General features: G+C 37.1%; 1 protein-coding gene across 3 annotated transcripts in view; it reads right to left on the reverse strand.

The window, feature by feature from the left end:
- Window positions 1–19,974, reverse strand: part of ZSWIM8 (zinc finger SWIM-type containing 8) — an 87,830-nt gene extending 67,856 nt beyond the window's left edge. For all 3 annotated transcript variants that reach the window (XM_081955858.1, XM_081955857.1, XM_081955856.1), the window contains exons 1-5: window positions 18,841–19,974; window positions 10,258–10,411; window positions 8,550–8,644; window positions 6,580–6,752; window positions 2,169–2,276 (exon numbers count right to left, since the gene is read on the reverse strand). In XM_081955858.1, the coding sequence (XP_081811984.1) occupies window positions 2,169–2,276; window positions 6,580–6,752; window positions 8,550–8,644; window positions 10,258–10,411; window positions 18,841–19,018 (708 nt within the window). In that variant the 5' untranslated portion in view covers window positions 19,019–19,974. The remainder of the gene's footprint in view (window positions 1–2,168; window positions 2,277–6,579; window positions 6,753–8,549; window positions 8,645–10,257; window positions 10,412–18,840) is intronic.
- Between the last annotated feature and the right edge of the window lie 370 nt (window positions 19,975–20,344).

Genomic DNA, 20,344 nt, shown 5'->3' on the forward strand with positions numbered 1-20,344 from the left:
AGCTGGTAAAGGGACCCATCAGTCCTCACTACCAAAACAAGTGTATGCTGGGAAGCCAAACTCCATTTTCCTTTAGCACAAAGGAGAAACTAGCCTAATCTGTGGCACATGTTCATCCAAGGACAAAGTCACAGCCCACACACACACAGCATCGCTGGTGAGATTTAGATTACTTGTATCTATTAATTGTTATGTTCAGCAGCAACTCAATACTACTTATCTTGTATCTGGGTTCTTATTGTACCATGTTTCCCTGAAAAGAAGACAGGGTCTTATTTTCTTTTGACCCCCGAAATAAGCACTTGCCCTTATTTTCGGGGAGGTTTTGTTATTTTTGAGGTGCAGGAGGCGGCGAGTGTAGTCACCTCATGGCTGCTGCTGTGTTGCAATATTTTCAGGGAGGGCTTATTTTAGTGCATGCGCTCAAAAGCCCAATTGGGCTTATTATTTGGGGAGGTCTTATTTTCAGGGAAACAGGGTATATATTTCTATTTTTCCCAGTTTCACCATCCTGTTCTTTAATAAACCATCCAGATCTACCCACATGGTCTGTTTTATTGGAGGATAGGTGGGTTTAGCTGCATGATGAGCTGCACACTGAATTAAGTGAAGTGAGGATAGAACACTTGCTAAGATTTACTCTGAAAGGTTTTCAGAGGTGGTTAGATACATGCATAAGGAATAAATATTAGTCACAATTAACTTCAGTATATGAGACAATATCTGAGAAACTCGCCTCTCAGAGCTGTTGCTATGGAACAGGCACAAGAGAGTAGGCTTCTGACAGAAACTTAGCTGGCTACTATTGGGGACAGAAAGCCTTGCTCTTCTTTTTATACTAAAATAATTATATTTGCTGCTTGTTAGTATCTAAATAGGTCTTCAATTTGGTTTTAGTTTTAAAGTTTTGAACTGTCTAAAATCTCATTTCTCAGGGTATATCACTTTACACATGAGTTTTCCACCTAAAATTCAAAATAACATTCACCTAGGCCCTCACCATAACTCCTTAATTGATATACAATAGATATTATTTGTCTAATTAAGTTCTCCTACAACTATACTTTGTAAGCAAAATAATAATAAGCATTTGGGTTAATAGTTTCCACCAATATCAGATTACTAGAATACTAGTAATCTGGCTACTTCTGTATGTCTAATTAGGAATGTGAGGATCCATCATTTCGACTAGATGGCCTGGAATACTACTCTACCCAATGCTCATCATGGTAGCTTGGTATGTTCCCAAGACATTTTTTAACTAGGAATCAGAACAAACACACCCTGCATGGGGATGCTAATCTCCCTGCACAAGTTAGCTTTAATTGAGCATTCATGCAGAGGTAACCCAGAAAGGAGCAAAGAAAGGTACAGAAACACTGCAGTTATTTGCAGCTATGCAATTGAGCCATTGCCTTGAGCTTATACTGCCTACTTTCTGTTGAAACATTTTTTATAGGTAAACTTTTACAGGTAAGTAATTACTTTTATGTAATCAAACAATGTATTCCTTTCATCGTAACTATTCTTGGAGCAGAAGCCATAGACTGTAAGTCAAAAAAGAAATAGCTGACTATAGATTAGAAGTATGATATTGAATGACAGTAACAACCTTGAAGCTTTCAATAATCACTCCTATATGACTGGAGGGAATACAAAGTGGCTTCCAACCTAACAATTAATGCTGTTCCTATCTTTCATTAGTCTGTTTAATTCGTTGTGGAATATTCTACATTTTCTGATCACTGGTTACGTTACATGATTTCATTCTGAATTGCTTTTTATTCTAGTATTCATCCCAAAATTATATTTAGTTTTGTTCACAATCTAGTTTGACATTAGAAGATTAGTAAAAGTATGTAATGTATTTCAAAATGGAAATATTTTGTGCAATTTTATAAAGTAAAAATTTTAAACTTGAAAAATTAAACTAAAAAATATTTACATGTTGCTCATCAAAATTACTAAACTACATGCACATGGCAATTTATTCAGATCACTAATATTCTTAAATCTAAAGCATACAAATAGTATTCAAAGAGTATGAAAGAACACAATAGTTTCATCTGTATTTCAGCATACAAGGAAAACATTTTCAAAAGAGAATTAAATAAAAACACATCCATAGAGTATAATCTGGATTTACTCTACATTTTGTTGCTATCTACCTGTTGAGGGAGTTCACTGATGAGGTACTGTGCAAATTTTTGCAGCTGATCCCTTTGTAGTCGAGACAGGGACTCAGAGACAGGTGCTCGCAAGCAAACTGCAGATGCCTAGAGATAGAAGGGAAAATATGAAGATTATTTCTTTAACAGAATGTCATGTTTATTGTTACATAATTCTCTCAAGGACGGATAAAGCAGCATAAGAAGTCTTTTTTGGAACATATATAGTGTTGTTTATTAAAAGCAGGTTTTGGTAAGGATGCCTCTATGAATCACAGCAAGATTTTGGCTATAACCAAAATACCTATATTGATATGATTCACTGTGAGTACATTTATGCTCAATCCATATTTACTTGGAAACAGCATAGGTAGACCTCGATTTATGACAATTGGGACCAGAATTCTGGTCATAAGTCAGGAGGTCATTAAGTAGGTCACCATGTGACCTGACACATTTTTACAACTGTATTTGTGAGTCACTGCAGTTGTTAAGCAAAAGACATGGACATCAGGCAAATTCAACCTAAGCATTTTTTGACATTTTCTATGGCAAAAACCCTTATACAAATTGCAATAATGTGACTGCAGGATACTGCAATTGATGATAAATGCAAGCTGGCTGCCGAATGCTCAAAATGCGATCACTCAACTGGAGGGGGTAGTGTGTTATTTTACAATGATTATAATGCTTTACAGTCTGTAGAGCTGATTTTCCAAGGCTGTTGTAACTTCCAACAGTCGTTAAGAGGCCTTCATTAAGGAAGGACAAGCTGAATGCATGGAGCTCAGAAGTACTCTGGGGACAGCAATGTATTAATGATTGCTGATTAACATATTAACAAAAATAGACTGAAAATTCATAAACCACTAAGTTGATCTGTTATATCATGATGAGGATCAAAATAATTCCTTTTGGTTATTTTATTCCACAGGGTAATCATTTTGTTATTAGATAAAGAAATTCTTTATGGTACATTCCCCCAAATAATCTGGAAATTTGGTTCTGCATTAGCATATAATAGGCTGAAAGCAGTTTCTTTCATGTAGTTTTTCCACCAAATTTAACATTGGCCATCCAGTTGACAATAAAAATCTATGTTCTAATCAACATTCAAAGGATTCCAGACTTCTTATCATGGGATTTTTTTTAAATCAAGAGCATTTAAAGATCTTTTATTTGTTGTATGTGCAAATAAATCCAATATCTAGGAAAAAGAATGAAGTAAGCTAGCTTTTGTTACAAAGCAACCATGTTTTGGAAGCTCTTGATCTGGTTATTCATTTGAAAACTATGGCTAATTGAAATTGTATTTCAACAACTTATATCCAAATCCCTCATGTGATTCTCCTAAGCTTCTTAAACCATCCAAGAAAGATTTTGCAGAACTGTAAATGTAAAGTGCAATTTGCATATTGAATCTTGGCCAATTCTTCTTCCCAGTAGAGAAAAAACTGTTCTACAAAAAAAGTAAATAAGTTTTCATTTACTTTTACACAAGAGCTGTTTTTAAACCACTAATTATACCAAAAAATTCAAATGAATGCAGTCAGTGTTCCCCACTTCTTCAGCCCAGATATAGTCACATCATACCTAGCACAGTATTTACAACGTTTGTTACTAGGTAAATAAAAATATTCAAGTTATGTTGGTGTATTTTTATCTTTTTGGATTTCTATCCAACACGAAGCGTTCTGATCAGCAGACAAATGAATGAAGAATACAGAGTGCAAAATTACTTTAAAACCAAGGGAGTAAAATATCACAAAGTAATCCAAGTTAACTAGATACAAGAGAGCTATACATAGTTGGGATAATGCAAGGGCCACCAGGCACCCAAAAATCCTTGTGAACTTTTGTGATAATACCGTTCCACAAATAAATATCCTCAGTAAGAAGCTACCGATCTCTCTTCAATTCGTACAATCTCCTGAAGGAAGCCCTCAGAAATAGAGGCGAAGAATCAAACAGAAGGAAATATTCCTTCATATATGTTGGTTTCTTTCAAATGCTTTTTATATTTCCCCTAACATCTGCTAACTGAATCAGATGAAAGTTGTAGCTGAAATTTTTTGGAGGAAACTACCAACCCTTTAGGAATGAAACCAGAAACAGACTGAAAGCTTGTGAAAGAGGCAACATAATATTAATTCAACAATTCACATTAACCATCTTAGATAACTGAAAGTTACAGACCATTTTAGAAGACAGCCCCACTATCCCGTGTGAATACCTAAATGGGAGACTATCGGAATATGATTGTTATAAGCCTGTCCTGTCCAATTAAGTTTTCATCACAAGTAATTAAACAGTGAAGCTGTGTTTCCCCAAAAATAAGATGTAGCTTGATTTTCCACATGCAACTAATATAAGCCATACCCTGGTTAAGACCCCACTCACTCCGTGGAGCTGCCCCCACATGCCCTGCACCCCTTACCTTAGGACCGCCACAGTCAGTCCTCCCATGCCCCAACATCTGTTACACCAGTGCTTGAGTTCTTCTGCGACCGCTTGCAGTTAAACACCACATGGCACATTGTGCCGGTGCTGCTGCTCGCAAGAGGCCGCATAGCTTGTCACAGCGGTGCCACTGCCGCAGCTCATGGCAGAAGGCTGAATGGCACGTTGTGCGGCAGGAGGCCACATGTCATGCCAGTGTTGCCACTCGCACAATGCGCCATGTGGCCTCCTGGTGCAAGCAAGAGCACCGGTGCAATGTGCCACATGGTCTCCTGCCGTGAGCAGCACCACCAGCACATCGAATCATGCATCATGCCGCAAGTTGCAGCACGAGTGTGATGCACCAGGTGGCGTCTGGCGCCAGGGTGTGGGAAGCCTGGCTGTGGCGGTTCTAAGGTAAACAGGTAAGATATCCCCTGAAAATAAGACATGATGCTTATTTTGGGACTCAAAAGAAAATAAGACCGGGTCTTATTTTGGGGGAAACGCCTGGTATCTTCATGTCTAGTAACAATTATGAGTCTAAACATATCCCCAAACTATGACCTGCTTCCTAAGGAATGGACCCCCGTCCAGAACAAAACCCCAATCCTTGGCTAAATAATTATCATTATTATAATTATTATTACAATAAGGCACAAATCATTTCTGCCTTCTCTGTACTGGATGTCATCTCACTGGTACTCATTTATTTTCTGATTTTGTCTAAGTACAGCCAGTATATTTGATGAAAGCAAAAGTATGTAGTAGTATATGCAATTTCAATCTCATGCTTCTCCCATAAGTTTTATAAACATGTTAAGGATAGTACAACAAATCTTACAAAATGGGAGAATATCCCCATCAGCACTTTTTAAAAACAGCCATCTAAACAGAATTGAACCATTCTACTACAGTCTGCACCCTCAAAGTTAAATTTTGCAAAAAGTGAATATGCTTGATTGTACAAAAAAAATGAGAGCAACTACAATTTAGTTTACATTCTGCTTTTCATAACTTATAAAATAATTTGACTACAAAAGATGAGGATGACACTTCAGTGTGAGAACTGTCAAAAATCTAATTGTAAATACAACAAAGTATCCAACAAAAATGTTAGCTCAGCCATAAATATTCAGGGAGTTAGACTGTCACTAATTCCAAAATATTACTTCTGATTTGTCCTGAACAATTGATTTAAAGAACACTGGAAAAGTATACGAAACATGTTGATCCCTTCAGAAAACCTCTATAATGCTCTACAGACACAAATTTCAGTGATGTTCAGTAATAGTTTGTAAGCCAGAGTTCTGCTAGTTATTCTTAAATTTAATTGTATTTCTATTTCATTCATTATAAGTCTTCCTATAGGACAGCAAATGGGTCACCTCAAGTTATGAGTCAGTAAAATGTACTGTATAATATACATATTATATATTAAACCAAGTTCTACAGTACATTAATCTAAAATTGCTACACTGAGAAAAATTAAAGATTAAAAACTGGGAGAGTGGTAGAATACTGCTTTAATTTTAACAGACAATTTCTCAAATATTTTAAGAACCCATTTATAATAATCAGCTCATGAGGCTCATGGGGGGCGGGGGTGGGACGGGGCAGTAAGTTCTGTTACTAAACTAGTGTAACTAACCCCTTTTGGCAAGAAGCCCAACCTCATTTCCAGGTTAGTTATAAATATGAAAATCATGCAGGTATTTTTTCTTCACCAAAACATATAAAAGAGTATGAATCTTTACTGATTTTTTGAGGCAGATCACCTAACATGCAGCATTGACTGTTCCAATTGAACTGTCTCAAAATTCTATGCTAAACAGTATTAAACAAACACCTTTCTACAATTCTGAGTCAACTAATAAAACAGAAACTAAAATCAATAGAACTTTTCATTATTGAGTACTTGATTTTTATGATTTACTGTGCAATAAAACAACAGCCATATTTCAAAGCCTACATTGTGTATCCGAAAGAGACAAAGGGCTACCACGTGGGCACACCATTTGGCCCCAGCTCCACATGTACAGCTGCATGAGGTGATCCTGCATCTGTCAAACATTACTGCCACGTTGTAGGCTCCTTTTGGTGGCACTATCTGTGGAGGTACCACTGTGGCACTCAGGTGGAAACCTGTTGGAGAGCAGGACAAAAGTTACGGTCTGACAGTTATTGAAACAGAAAATGTAGCTTAGATGTATAATTGAAATACTATTCAGTCAAATGGCCATTCTCTGCAATACACAATCTTCCTAGTTTCAATGAAAAATTCAAATAATATATTTCAGCTATTTTCAAGCGATAGTTTTATAGTAAAAATTTGCATTTGGATATAAGATGTTCATCTAAATTTACACTAAAATCCTTCCTATTGGCACTACTATATCAGCTATATTAAACACAATGCACATTTGTTACCCATGTTTGCACATAATGCAATCTTGGGCTAATGTTCACAGCCCCCAAAAAAGATTTTGCAGTTTAATTTCACTTTCAATTAATGCAAGTTTTCCATTACATATAAACCAGAGACTGCAGGTGAAAATAAATTATTCAGCCAGTTTATCTGAATCTTGTTAAAAATATTATTAAATTGTTTTAACCCATTATCATTATCTGAATGTAACAAGAGAGAATTCACGTAGCCTATGGGCCAGAGGATATTTTTTCAGGGTTATTACATCTATTCATGTCATACTAAGCCAAAATTTACTATTAAATGTAGACCACAATATTCTCTCAGTAGCTCTATTCAGTTTTTAAGGATAAGAAAAATGAATACTTAATTCAAAGTTGTCTAATAAATCCATGGATGAAACTTTATCTCCTTATTTTGTGGCAGAACACACTGTTCCTTGTCTAAAACACACACACACATTTAATGTTCTCAAGAAGTAGACATGTTTCATCTGTAACTAAAGCTTACAAACATATCTCTTAAAAGCTGAAAATGCTTTACATTCCTGCAGTAGGAAAGGGTCCTAATTTCTCAGGTTCCCCAACTTAAAAAATACCTAGACTAACAAACAGGAAGTAAACATAATAGTTCACTGTTGTAGTAATTAAAGCAATTGTCAGTTTATGCAGATCAGCAACCATTCTGTGAGGCTTGCTTGTATACCTCAAACCACTGGGCTCTAAACGGAGCAAGTATAGTCTATGATGGGGGGATTTAATCCAAAACATTTTCAGGCCTAAGACAAAAATTAAATCTGATTTACTTAAATTATATCCTACTACAATTACATGGAATTTATTCAATATAGTCAATATGATTTTTTTCATGTATTTAATATGTTTTGGTTTTTTTCAACTATTACAAATACAATTCAGTGGAAACTTGGAATGGTTTTAAAAGCTCAATCCAAAGTTTTGGGGCTACAAAGTGACTTCTAAATAGGATCTTTAGCAAGAATGAAAAAATAAAAACTGTTTAAGACACATAATAAAGTTAGAAAAATGAACATGGAGATGAAATATAAAATTAAAAAATGACCTCGCAGTAGCCCTATTTGGAATAATTGCAAAAATATTTACATTATTTAACAGTGTCAGCAAAAAATATTTTAAGTCAATTACATAGATTAAGACTTGTCCACCTCAAAGAGGATCCAAATAATTCTTCCTTTCTGTCATTTTGAGACACATCTGAGAGGAAGAATTCACAAATGTCTCCCCAGCCATTTCTAAGGCTGTCAGGATAGAGTACAGCTTTTTGTTTGCTGAGAAAGCAGATTCAAATATGTATAATAAGTTTAATACTCATCAAAACCTGCCTTAGATATTTTTTGCATCTGGCATGAGATTTTTCAAGAGTAGTGTAAGTGTTAGGGTTAAAGTAAAGGAGAGCAGACCCTGCACTAAGCAAGGGAATTAGACTCTTTGATCTCCGAGGTCCCAACTCCAGTTTGTAAGATACAAATATCATACCTATCTGTAATGGGTCTTTAACAGCCCTCATTCGGAAGAGTTGCTCTCCTCGTTGGAACTCATCTGCACTGCCATTTGCCAAGCATGAATATAGCCTAAAAGAAATAAATCATTCTATTATTAGAATGATCTTCAATGGAGACTGACAACAGTGCATTCCATTCCAGACAATGCAGAAATTATGGATAGATTTCAAAGAGTAGATTATGTCATAGTGAAAAAAGGCTACATTAAACATAGAGGGAATTTCATCATGTACAGATTCTTAATCGCAGGTCACAATTTGCAATGACAAACTGCCTCTTCTCTACAGCTATTAAACCTACAAAACCATTTCTTTTATAGACAAAATAGAAAAGCATATACAACTCAAGACTGTTACATGTGGTCTAATTTTTAAAAAATTAAAACACAGGACAATGGTAGATTGAAAGCTATGGATTTTAGGTCAAAGTTATACAAATCTATTCATTTTACAAAAGAATGGATATATTATGGGTTGGTTATTAACTAGGTATGAAAAGCAGACATGTTAATAGGCAGTTTAAGACATTTATATCTAGCCTTCTCCCCAAAAAAGTTCCATTTACCTAATATATTGCAAAAGAATAGCTGTGGAATTCAAAATCCTTCCTGCCTCCTGTCCCCTAATGGCATAAGAAAAGAAAAGGAAGCCTTTCTCTTTAAAAAGGCAGCTGTTTCAAATGGAAAGTTTGCTTGTTGACCTCAAGAGCTGAGAGCTCTGGTGGAGTTGATTTGAGAATATTGAAAGACAGAAGACAACTTCAAGAGATGGGGAAAACCGTTAAGAGGTAAAAGAATAAGAGTGGAAAAGGGACCCAAAGGTGCTATGGGAGAAAAGAATCAGCAACTAGGAGCTATGTATGTGTGTGCATGTATACACTATATGATATTGCTGAAAACTCCTCTACTAGAAGGGGGGAATAAAGGAAAAGCTTTGGCAGCTGGAGAAACAAACATGGAAGAAATTAGCTATAAGAGACCCAACCCGTACAGCTTAAATTCACAGTTCCTAGAGTTTAGAGTATAGAAAGCCTAATAGTGATACTCCCTCTAAAATGGGGGACCAACGTAGACTATAACAAAGGAGAAAAATGAGATTATATCTCCCCCATCAACTTTAAAATGCCAGGCATCTGGTGTAAGGAAGACCCAGGAGGGTCTGGAAGGCTGGGCTGATTTAACTATTTGTCTACATGGATCATTATACCATTGCAAATAAACCAGACCCTGAACTGGAAAGGCTATAGAGCTGTAATTTCTTTTTAAAAAAATCATTGGATTTAGCAGTTTCCTGGTCATCTAAATAGGCCCTCTGCATCAATACAGAGATTAAAACAGTCACAAAAGTCTAAATCCTGATTAAATAGTATGTCCTTTAAAAAGATAGATTTACACTGTTTATTTATTAAATTGGCTGTCCATCTCATTTCAAAAAACTTTAGTTTACAGCATAACTGTTCACCACAAATTTGTGTATCAAAAGCTTTTCATCTAAATTTCATGTAAAATTTCCTTTATTTCAGCTTATTAAGTTCAAATTTCAGATTTTCCATTATGCTCAATTCAATTAATTAATTGCCAATTTGTTTTCCACATTAAACATGAGTTTGGAAAAACCAAAAAACCCTTTTTTGCAAGAAATCAAAGCAAAGTCCATTTTGAAGAAAAAGATAAGGGATACTACCTGATGTCTTCTTCATTCTCTGGAAAGCTCCAAAAGGCAATGCGAAGCTGCAGTTGCTCAGGCACAGGTGGGTAGACTTTTTCCACTACTTCAAATGGAATGTGAAATGCCACCTGCTTTGCTGACAGTTCCACCAAGGGGATCACCGACCCATCTAAAGGAATAAAGAGTATTGGGCAAATTATCTAAATTCTGCAGAATTTTATCATTAAGAACTAAGGAAAAAGAAAAAAAAACTTCCTGGCTTTTCTAAATGTAAAATAACTTTTTAATATTTTCCAATAAACTATAAGAAGCATCTCTAGTGTTCATAAAGATTAAGATGTCAAGAGAAAGTGTTGAATAGTCTATTTTGTCTTCAATAAACCATTTGCTACAAACCAATACAACAATAGCATAATGTCATAAAATCACTGTGGTTTTGAACATCATCTTTGGGGCATAAAAAAACAAAATGTCTTACACAGAGATACAAAAAGTTTTAGTCTGTTTACTCAATCACTTACCAAATTAAAGATAAATCAAGCAAGCAATACAAGACATACTAAGGAAAAGGTGAAAAATAGAATATGCTTTTACATCAATCATACTGTTGATTACTCCCCAACTGTTAAACAAAATACCAAATGTAATATTAATTTTTCCTTTTTCAGTTAGCATTTACTAATCAGTCTTGAATGCTGAGAAGTAGCCATTTTATATAAGTATTTAATGCTTGTCTTCTTTCAAAAGATCCAGATAATAATTCTGTTGCTGTAACATGAAAAAAGCTAAACTCAATCTAGTTAGAGAGCAGGTGCAAGGCTCTCTCCATAGGAGAAAAATATTTTGTGCTTCAAAAAATCTAAATATTATTTCTAAGTACAGATAACAAATGTAATCATATGCTGTGCTAAATTTTAATTTATTTAGTCTTCGGGTGTACTAGAAGTCTTATCCTATCTATTTTTTTCTTTTCTGTACACGTAGAACATTCTGTATAATTTCAGCCTTCCAACTGACTTTATTAATTTCTTGAGAGCTGATATGTTATTTACTTGAAAGCCATTTCTCTGAAATCACTAATTATAATGGATCAGCATAATCTTATGTTACTGAGAAAACCGATGCATTTTTGCAAATCAAATTCCAGTATTTGGTTTTATTTTTTGTAAAACCAATTTATCTCCTTAAAATCTACTTTATCTTTATGCTACAACCTTAGGAATATGCATTGTAGAAATTTTATCTTCCCTTCCAGTTTTGCATTTTATTCCCTGGAAAGGAAACATACATAGGTATTCTACCATTCTCAGACACAAATTAGGAGAATGACAGGTGATGTAGCCCCCTAAAAGACTGGCAATGGTAGTACTGTATTTCCCAGAAAATAAGACAGAGTCTTATTTTCTTTGACCTCCCCCAAAATAAGTGCTTGGCCTTATTTTCGAGGTCTTATTATTTTTAAGTTGCAGGAGGCGGCGAGTGTGGTCACCTCATGGCTGCTGCTGTGTTGCAATATTTTTGGGGAGGGCTTATTTTTTGGGGAGGGCTTATTTTAGCACATACGCTCAAAAAGCACAATTGGGCTTATTATCCGGGGAGGTCTTATTTTAGGAGGAACAGGGTAGTACTTCTCAAGTAGATACACCTGGGTAGAAGGTAGGGTCAGGGTATTCAATGAACTTGTAGGGGAGGAAATTTGAAACAGATGAAACTGTGCTGCTTCAAGGGGCATAAATGGGAACAAGTGAAACAAGTCAGTCAAATAATTTTTTGCTTATTGACGGCAGACACTTTTTTTTTAGCAGAGATAATAAACACACTGAAATGCACAGCGAATTTTATTTTTAGCTTTCAGGTTCAACATGCTAGTTAGTTGGGCCTGTAGGACAGTTGTGTTTATCTATGGTGCAAACAAATAAAAAAAATCTGATAGCCCTTTTACTAACTTTAATTTAAAAGCATAACCTCTCACAAACTGCAGCTCACTTTATCAAGCACATAAAGTGGCTAGACTGATGTGAGATTTAAACTGGGGTGAGGCAGAAGGGAAGGAATGAGGGTCAGATTACTGGTATCTTATCAATTATAAAATGTGTTATTTAAAAAACCAACAATCTCAGCAGCTCCTGTGGAAAGGAACAAGTTGTCACACTACAAGAAGGATGAGCAGTGAATCCTGGACAATTCTGAAAAGATCTACCATGTCTAAAAGGAGGGGGAAGTCAGTATATGCAGTTTTTCAAATCACATTTAATTGGTTTTCTGTTATCAGTGGCCTACAAAATGATTTGGACAACATGGATAACTATGAACTAATCACACAGTGGTTTGGAGATATACTGTAGCCACAATCTCTGCTATACATGCCTCACTTATCAAGGAACCACACACAAAAACTCTGTTTGCCAAGAGCCAAACGAAAACAACTCCTACTAAACTACTTTTTCAGTGGAAAGAGAAATAGGAACTTGCTGCAATAGAACATTCAGGCTCTAAGCAAAGAAATTAAATGGAAAACCAAGATATCCTATATAAAGCAGAGAATAAATCTAGCCACTTAGAGCCCCTACAGTCAATACATGACCAGAAGTAGCCACCCTGGAAAAAACAGAATACGCAGAGGTGTTTGAAGCAATTCTCAGGTATAACAGAGATGGTTTATGAAGAGTTTAAAAAAAGGAGCACAGCCTACCCAAGATGTGAAGTTGGAACACAACTTTCACACCTTAGCATAGCTCTGAACACCAGATTTGTCTAAAGGAAATTACTATTGTATCAGGAATGTGTAAAATAAGACTATAGGGAACAGTGCAAGCGCAATGATAAATTTCATATTACATCTAGATTCAGAATTTGTACTATATCTTATGTCTTATAATTTATACATCTATGCCATTTGTCAATTCTGAACTCATTTTTTTTTCAGTCTTTCCATCCTTCTCAATTTTTGGATTCTAGGCTTCCATTTTTGGCCTGTCTCCCTATTAATATGCAAAGCAGATATTACAAATAAAGAATCTTGGATAGATAGGGAATATGCCATCCAAGAAAATGCTTTGATTGGTAGGCTATTACTGCCCTGCAATGAATCCATAGCATTGTCCATTACATTCGTTGGAGGGACCCTGAAAACATTATAAAAAGAGCATAAATAATCAATAAAATTATATAAATGTAATCTATCACTTTGATACACTTTCTAATTATGTATTGTTCGTATAAGTAAGCTTGTTTCTTCTCTGTTTTGAATTTCCCTACTAGAATGAATGAATGAATGAATGAATGAATGAATGTAGATTAAGAGGAAAAAGAGAGTGAAATGTTTGAGGTGGGTCACAGAGAAAGCAAATGAGAATCACACTGTAAAATAAATGAAATAATGAATTGGTGAAGACAAGAAGGTTGTATTTGAACAAATCTCTTGAAATTCTCAAAAATAGAAGTTTAAAGAAAAACAATGTATGAAGCAATGTGTTGACATAGTAGAAAAATGACTACATAGAAGGGTATGGCGATACAGCAAGTGGTATAAACTAATTTTAGTTGGATATTCTTTGTCTCTTTTTTGTATCTTCAGCTTATTTCTTTCTTGTTTTTTGCATACTGCATAATGTTGCTTACCCTGAAAGGAAACCAGATGGGTTATTTTGCAAGGTTTCATAAGCCTTAGTGATGCCTTTACAAACATCAATTCATTATTCTTGCACTTCTTTCTAAAACTGTTTGGCCTCTCAGCAATAGCTACTAGTGCTTTGAACTATTAGCCTTATCCTCATCATTATCCTCCAATTTCATTTCTTGCAAGCTCTTCTTTTTCTGTGAGGTAAAGAAGAATTTTTAGCAATGTGCAATAAGAGAATTGTGCAGAGCTTTCATCTGCTTTCAAAATTAGCACAATTCCATGCACCTCTGCTTTTTTCAGAGTTTTAAAACCTATTAAGAAAAAATCTCCATATAGTACCAGATCAATATATGTTAAGTGGTAGACAATATTAATATCAAAACTTTACTCAGCAAGTGCTTCCCCATATTGCTCCTTCTGATAATGTTACCCATCAAAATCCATCAGCTTGCAGTAGAGCAAATTTCTATCAACAAAAGATGAAATATCCCCATATGAATGCTTTTAAGATTTATTGAAATACTCAAATACCCTTTCACTCAGTCTCAAAATACTATTCTATTTTTCTAACATGTCAGGCTTGTATTTCTATGGCTGAATTCACAGTTCAGCACAATGCTTCAAATATATGTGTAATATATGGTAGCACCTTCAGCTGCTCTGTTATTTCTGGCATTATTTCTAAGTGATATTTCTGCTTTTAACCTTTCTGAAATTACAGTGGGGATACTTGCTTGGAAAAAGGAACACATTTTAAGTGTCATAGTATATCAATAATACAGATTTCATTAACTGGCAATTGATTGATCTGAAAGCATTATGTGCCAATAGCACCCCACAAACTGAAAAGGCTTCTTGATGAGCTTTTCAGCTGAAAAGCACTTTTGGGACAATCATGATCTGGATGACCGAGAATCTCCATCCAGGTCATGGTTGTCCCAAAAGTGCTTTTCAAAAGGCAACTGGGCTTCTTCTCTTTTTTTGTTTGAAGATCCTTCACTTTTCATTCAAGAAGCTGAAGAAGCTTCTTGGATGAGAAGCGAAGACTTCAAAGAAAAAGCAAAGAAATCCCGGTTACTTTTTGAAAGGCACTTCTGGGACTTTCTCTTAGGATCATGGCAAAAAGCAGATAAATTATGTCAGACTTTAGAGTCATTAAGCATTTAACCCAAATAGTTTGGGGGAAATTAAGCTATCATTGCTATGGTCACCACCTTGTCATTAAGGCAGCAATTATGTATTTTTATTTATGTATTTATTCCATGTATATATCACTCATCTCACCTGGAGACAAATATATTTGCCATTCCCCATATAATTTTTTGAAAATCATTTTTGGAAGATAAATATTTTTGTTGTAATTCTCAAGTGAGTATTTTAGACTCAAGATACTATAAATATGCATTCCTAATAAGGCTTTCAACTACTTCAGTCCTCTTAACATACAAAGAGCTTTATTATTTGGTGCAAAGCTAAGCACTTGTTGACTCTTATACTACATTGAAAAAATCATAGAAATAATATAGGCAAAGTTCCACTGACAGCAAGTTTTACCATTGGAACAATTTAATTGTGTTTTCTTTTGGAGGGTGGCCAGAGTAAAATAACACAACAAATCTGAGACAGATAAAATAATAGAGTAATACTGGCATACAAAACTTCTCTGCTCCTACTACTATTTATATCCACACGCAAATTCATGATTCGATATGCCAATAACAACTCATTTTAAAATCAAACAATTGATTTCATTAGCCAAAGCCATCTATTAATTCATCATTTTATATGTTATATCTGGATATAGAAAATAATATTTTTTTTAAATACAGTTTAAAGTTAGCTGAGTCTGTTGTTTTAAAAAATCATTCCCAAAATTTCTCATGTGCCACTTCTTACTATGGTATCTCAAGCCTTCAATTACGGTAATATTCTACTTATAATGGTACTTATGCTCTCTGTTTACAGACACAGAGAAGGCCACTGTCAAGTCATACATTAAATTGTTAATTTGTGCCTTGCACAAATTGCTGTCAAGTTAACAAACAAAATTACTATTTTAGTCCTCAGAGGAAAAAACATAAAAGAAAACCCATTGTAAGAACTACAAAACTTCAAAAGAAAAAATGTGAATTTCTACCTGAGAGCTTTGGATAAATTCTTATTTTATGTTAATTTATTTTTTAGTATGCAATCAATTTCAGTATGAGCATCGTATTGACAATTTTATTGAATATTCATGCAATCAATCTAACTATATTTCCAAACTTTTGTTTTTATCCTCTTACTTCACAAGGGAGTTTCAAAATGCACAATATTCTTCAGGATCTGTGATGAATTCCAGAATTTCAGATTTTGTTTGTTTTGACAGATAATTAATGTGTGTCAGTCATGTTGCTTTCCCTTTAGGGCTCAGCTCCCAATACCCTAAACCTTATTTTGTTTCCTTTTTGTCTAAAGTGAAAGTGTTTTCTCTTAAATGTTCCTAAAATGTTTATATTATATATACAAACATTGGCATTTTAGGACAGTGTAAAAATACTTGGAAACAAATAATTGGAAAAGTCAGCATTTGATGTATTTTTCACACCAAATATCTATACTCAAAAGAATAATCAGAACCTGATTAAACCTGATTAAAAAACTACATTTAGAACTAACACAAATTAAACCTTATCCTTTAAATTTTTGAAAAGTTACTTTGACACATTTCTACGTTTTTAGCATAAAAACCCGTTATTTAAAAACAAACCCAATGTTAAAACATTAAATATAACTTAGGAAATAAAAAAATTACAGTTTAAAAAAATTAGGCAAGCATTTATATATTGAAGTGGGAGGGATTTCCAATACTAGGGTGCTCTGGGTCAACTGAAAACAGTATGATTACTTTTTAATTTTCTCCTCTCAGTAAATATTGCAATTTAGCTGTACCCTCTTGAAGAGCACTAGTGCTATCTTGGCTTTTCTCAAAACTGACTTTTATCCTGTATTTTATTTTTGTGTTTTTCATTCCAACACATGTTTAAATCATGCAATTAAGCAACTATAAAATTATTTCCCTTCTAGAAAAAATAAGTATGTGAAGTGGAATGGATTACTAAACTACAATGAAATATTTTATTTAAAAACAAACTTAATTTGCCAGGCTTCAATTCATTTCATATTGGCACCCCCTGCAAAAAATGCATGTTTAATAATCTGATTGGACATATTCACAATCTTCTTTAATGTTTTTAAGAGTAACAGCATCTGCTGCTGAGTAGCTTTAAGAGGATACAGTCTTACATGATTTAAGGATTAAACCATACAGCTATAAATCTCATACAGCTGAACTTTCATCTTACTCAGCTATCTGTATTGATGACCTATAGATCAGAGATTCAAAAATATTAAATTCATTTGCCACTAATAAAATATTTATAGGTGTTATCTACCTATGTATATATATATGCATACGAATACACACATATAAACATACCTGTAACACTACAAAAGTATTTCTTTATATTTCTACCACTTCTTTGGTGCGATTAAAGGCACCAAGCTAAAAACAGGGAGGCTGTAGTTCTAATCTTAGTTTAGATATGAAGTTCTGTGGGTGATTTTGAGCCAACTCGTGTTTCTCTCAGCCCGAGGAGGACACACAAAACCTTGGAGTATGTTGCCAAGAAAACTGCAGGAACTTGTTCAGGCAGTTGCCAGGAGTCAGGACTAAGGCACAAAATTATTGTGCATATCAGGGAGCAAAGGCAGGTTATGACTACATTGCATGAGATTGCATGTTTGCTAATCTAAAATAGCCTACAATAAATAAACCTGAATACAAAAGTAATATGAATGTTTTCCCAAGCCTTGATTTCCAAAAGAAATACTTCAGAGTTATGATCACGGATCAAAGAACATACAAATTCTTATAGTGTACAGATGCACTTTTCTTTCAACCCATGAGTGCTTCTACTATTGGTATCACACTTATGTTTAGAGCACCTACAGATTATTCATTTAATTTCAACAGAAGCAAGAACAGCTGGTTATAAAATAAAGCCAAAGTTAATCCCAGCTGATGTCAAAAACACATCCATGCATTTTTCTTGGCAACAATGCAAAAATAGTTTGTTACTTCCTTCATCCAGGATGTTTCTTCAACTTTCCAATACTACAACAATAGTATTCCATGGAAGGCCAACCCTGCTCAGCTTCTGAACCCAGATAAAATGTATGGTAAATTGCTGTTAAGGTGAACAGATGCTACACTGGCTCAATCATGTGGTACTCTTAAATTGCAACATCCCTTTTTTTTTCACCTTTAACCTGATAAATGGTTCAACTACTTCAGTCATGATGTATTGTATCATATTTGTGTTCCCTCTCTGTAATAATTTGTACCAGGCAATATAAATAATTAAACCCCTGAGGAAAACTAAGTCAAACCAAGGAATTCAGAACTTTCTTTAAAGGAAGACTTTTGATGGGTAAAATATGCTAGTCCAGGCAGTAAAATGCTAAACCCCAGCAACCCATGGCAAAAGATGATGAAAGCCAAGAAGAGTATCTTAGGAGCACTTGAGCTCCTCATGTTTTATCTGGTTGTAGTTAACTGCCTAGTAGACATCTATTCACACGTGCATAGCCCATTTCTTGCCTCCCTCAACTTAGGCTCCATTTTACTTAGAGAAACGTATCCCCCCCCCCCCGCTTCCTTACCATCCTAAGGCAAGGGTGTCCAAACTTGGGAACTTTAAAACTTGTGGACTTCAGCTTCCAGAATTCCCCAGCAAAACTTGGGAACGTTAAGACTTGTGGACTTCAACTCCCAGAATTCCCCAGCCAGCCAGGGAATTCTGGGAGTTTAAGTCCACAAGTCTTAAAGTTCCCAAATTTGGACACCCTTGTCCTGAGGGGTTAGCAGATGAGCCGGGAGCTTCGTGCGCCCTCCGGCCAGCCCGCCTAGCCGCCCAGCTAAGTGTCCTCTTCACCTTTCATTTTGACCGTGGGGGAGTTGGGTCCGGCTGACTGTTTCCGCCATCCTCGCCAGTTCTGGCACAGGCTCTCAGCCTCAGAGATGAAGGAGCAAAGCGAGTCCTCCTCGAAGCGGTCCGAGTCCTCGAAGGAGAACCTCTCCCCGTCTTCCCACTCGGCAAACATGAGTTCCATCACATCCAGAAAGGCAGGCGGAGGGAAAAGACGGGCCGCGCGGCTTCCCCGGGAGACGCAGCAGCGAGGCGGCTCCAGGACAACCTGTAGGGTCGCTGCTTCCACCCCGGCCTCCGACACAGACAGACGCCGCACGGAAAGCCCGGCGCCCGGCAGTTGCGCCTGGTGGGAGAAGAGCCCCGGGCGCCCCCTCAACTCGCGGGACGCGGAGAGCTGCTACCACCAGCCGGCGTCCAGACTGCCAGGGCGGAGAGGCGCGCCTGAAGGAGCCCCGGGGAAAGCGGTCAGACGCGGGCAGTTCCCGGCGCCCCTCTGGAAGGTCATTGTTCGCCCAGAGGCCCGTTCTTCCGTGCCCGGCCCTCCTCCGACCCGAAGACACGCGAAGAGCCCGGAGGAATTCGCTCCACTTCGGTTCCCAGCCGCCCGGACCCGCCTCTCCGCGTCTTCCCGGGAAAACTCTCTGGGGAACTTGGCGCCAAGTCTCCGGCGGCAGCAGCGGCAGCTCCGGCCCTCCCGGAAGGAAAGATGAGCCCAGCGGACGGAGAGTCACGCATTCACACAGACACGCGTGCACACGCACTTGAGGGGGGGAGGGGGCAGCCGCACGGCCGGGGCGCGCGGTGGAGCAAGCGAGGGAAAGCGACAGAGAGGGAGGGAGGCGGCAGCGGCGGCTCCTAAGCGGGCTGCGGGTCAGGCGCGACTCTCCCCTGCGGAGGAGCGGACAGAAGCGGCTCCAGGGGCTCAGCTGCTAAGGCGACGGAGCGACCCTCGGGGGCGACCCAGGGACAGCCGCTCCCCGGCCGCACAGGCGGAAAACGGGGAGGAGGCGGCACGGTCCCTGCCGCCTCCCCGGAAAGGGCTCGGCTTGAAGCTCCGCTTGGTTGCCGATGCCGCCGCCGCGCAAGCACTAAAATGGCCCCCCGCGCTGGAGCGAGCGCCTCCCTCCCCCTCTCCCGCTCCACTTAGCCCGCCCCCTCCAGCTGACGCCCGCTTCCGTCGCGCAGCTTCCGGCTTCCGTCAGAAGAGCCCTAGAGGTGGTTTCAGAGCACCTAGAAGCACACCGAAAGGAGAAAAGTAGAGGTGCCGTTAAGATTGGTTTTGAGGACCAACTGAAGTGTGCACTTCTGAGTTTCTTGATCCTGAAAAGAGAGTTGCTGTCAACGACTTCTTCAGCTTCAACCACAACATACGAGCACACAATAGATACAAACTCGATTGCAGAAAATAGGATTTCAGTACAGAGTGGTCAATGCCTGGAATGCTCTACTTGACTTTGTTGTTATATCCACAAACACCCAAAACTTTAACCTTAGACTGTCTACTGTC

The sequence above is a fragment of the Natrix helvetica genome, assembly GCF_964273705.1.
Source record: "Natrix helvetica genome assembly, chromosome: 5".
In the NCBI taxonomy this organism is placed as follows: Eukaryota; Metazoa; Chordata; class Lepidosauria; order Squamata; family Natricidae; genus Natrix; species Natrix helvetica.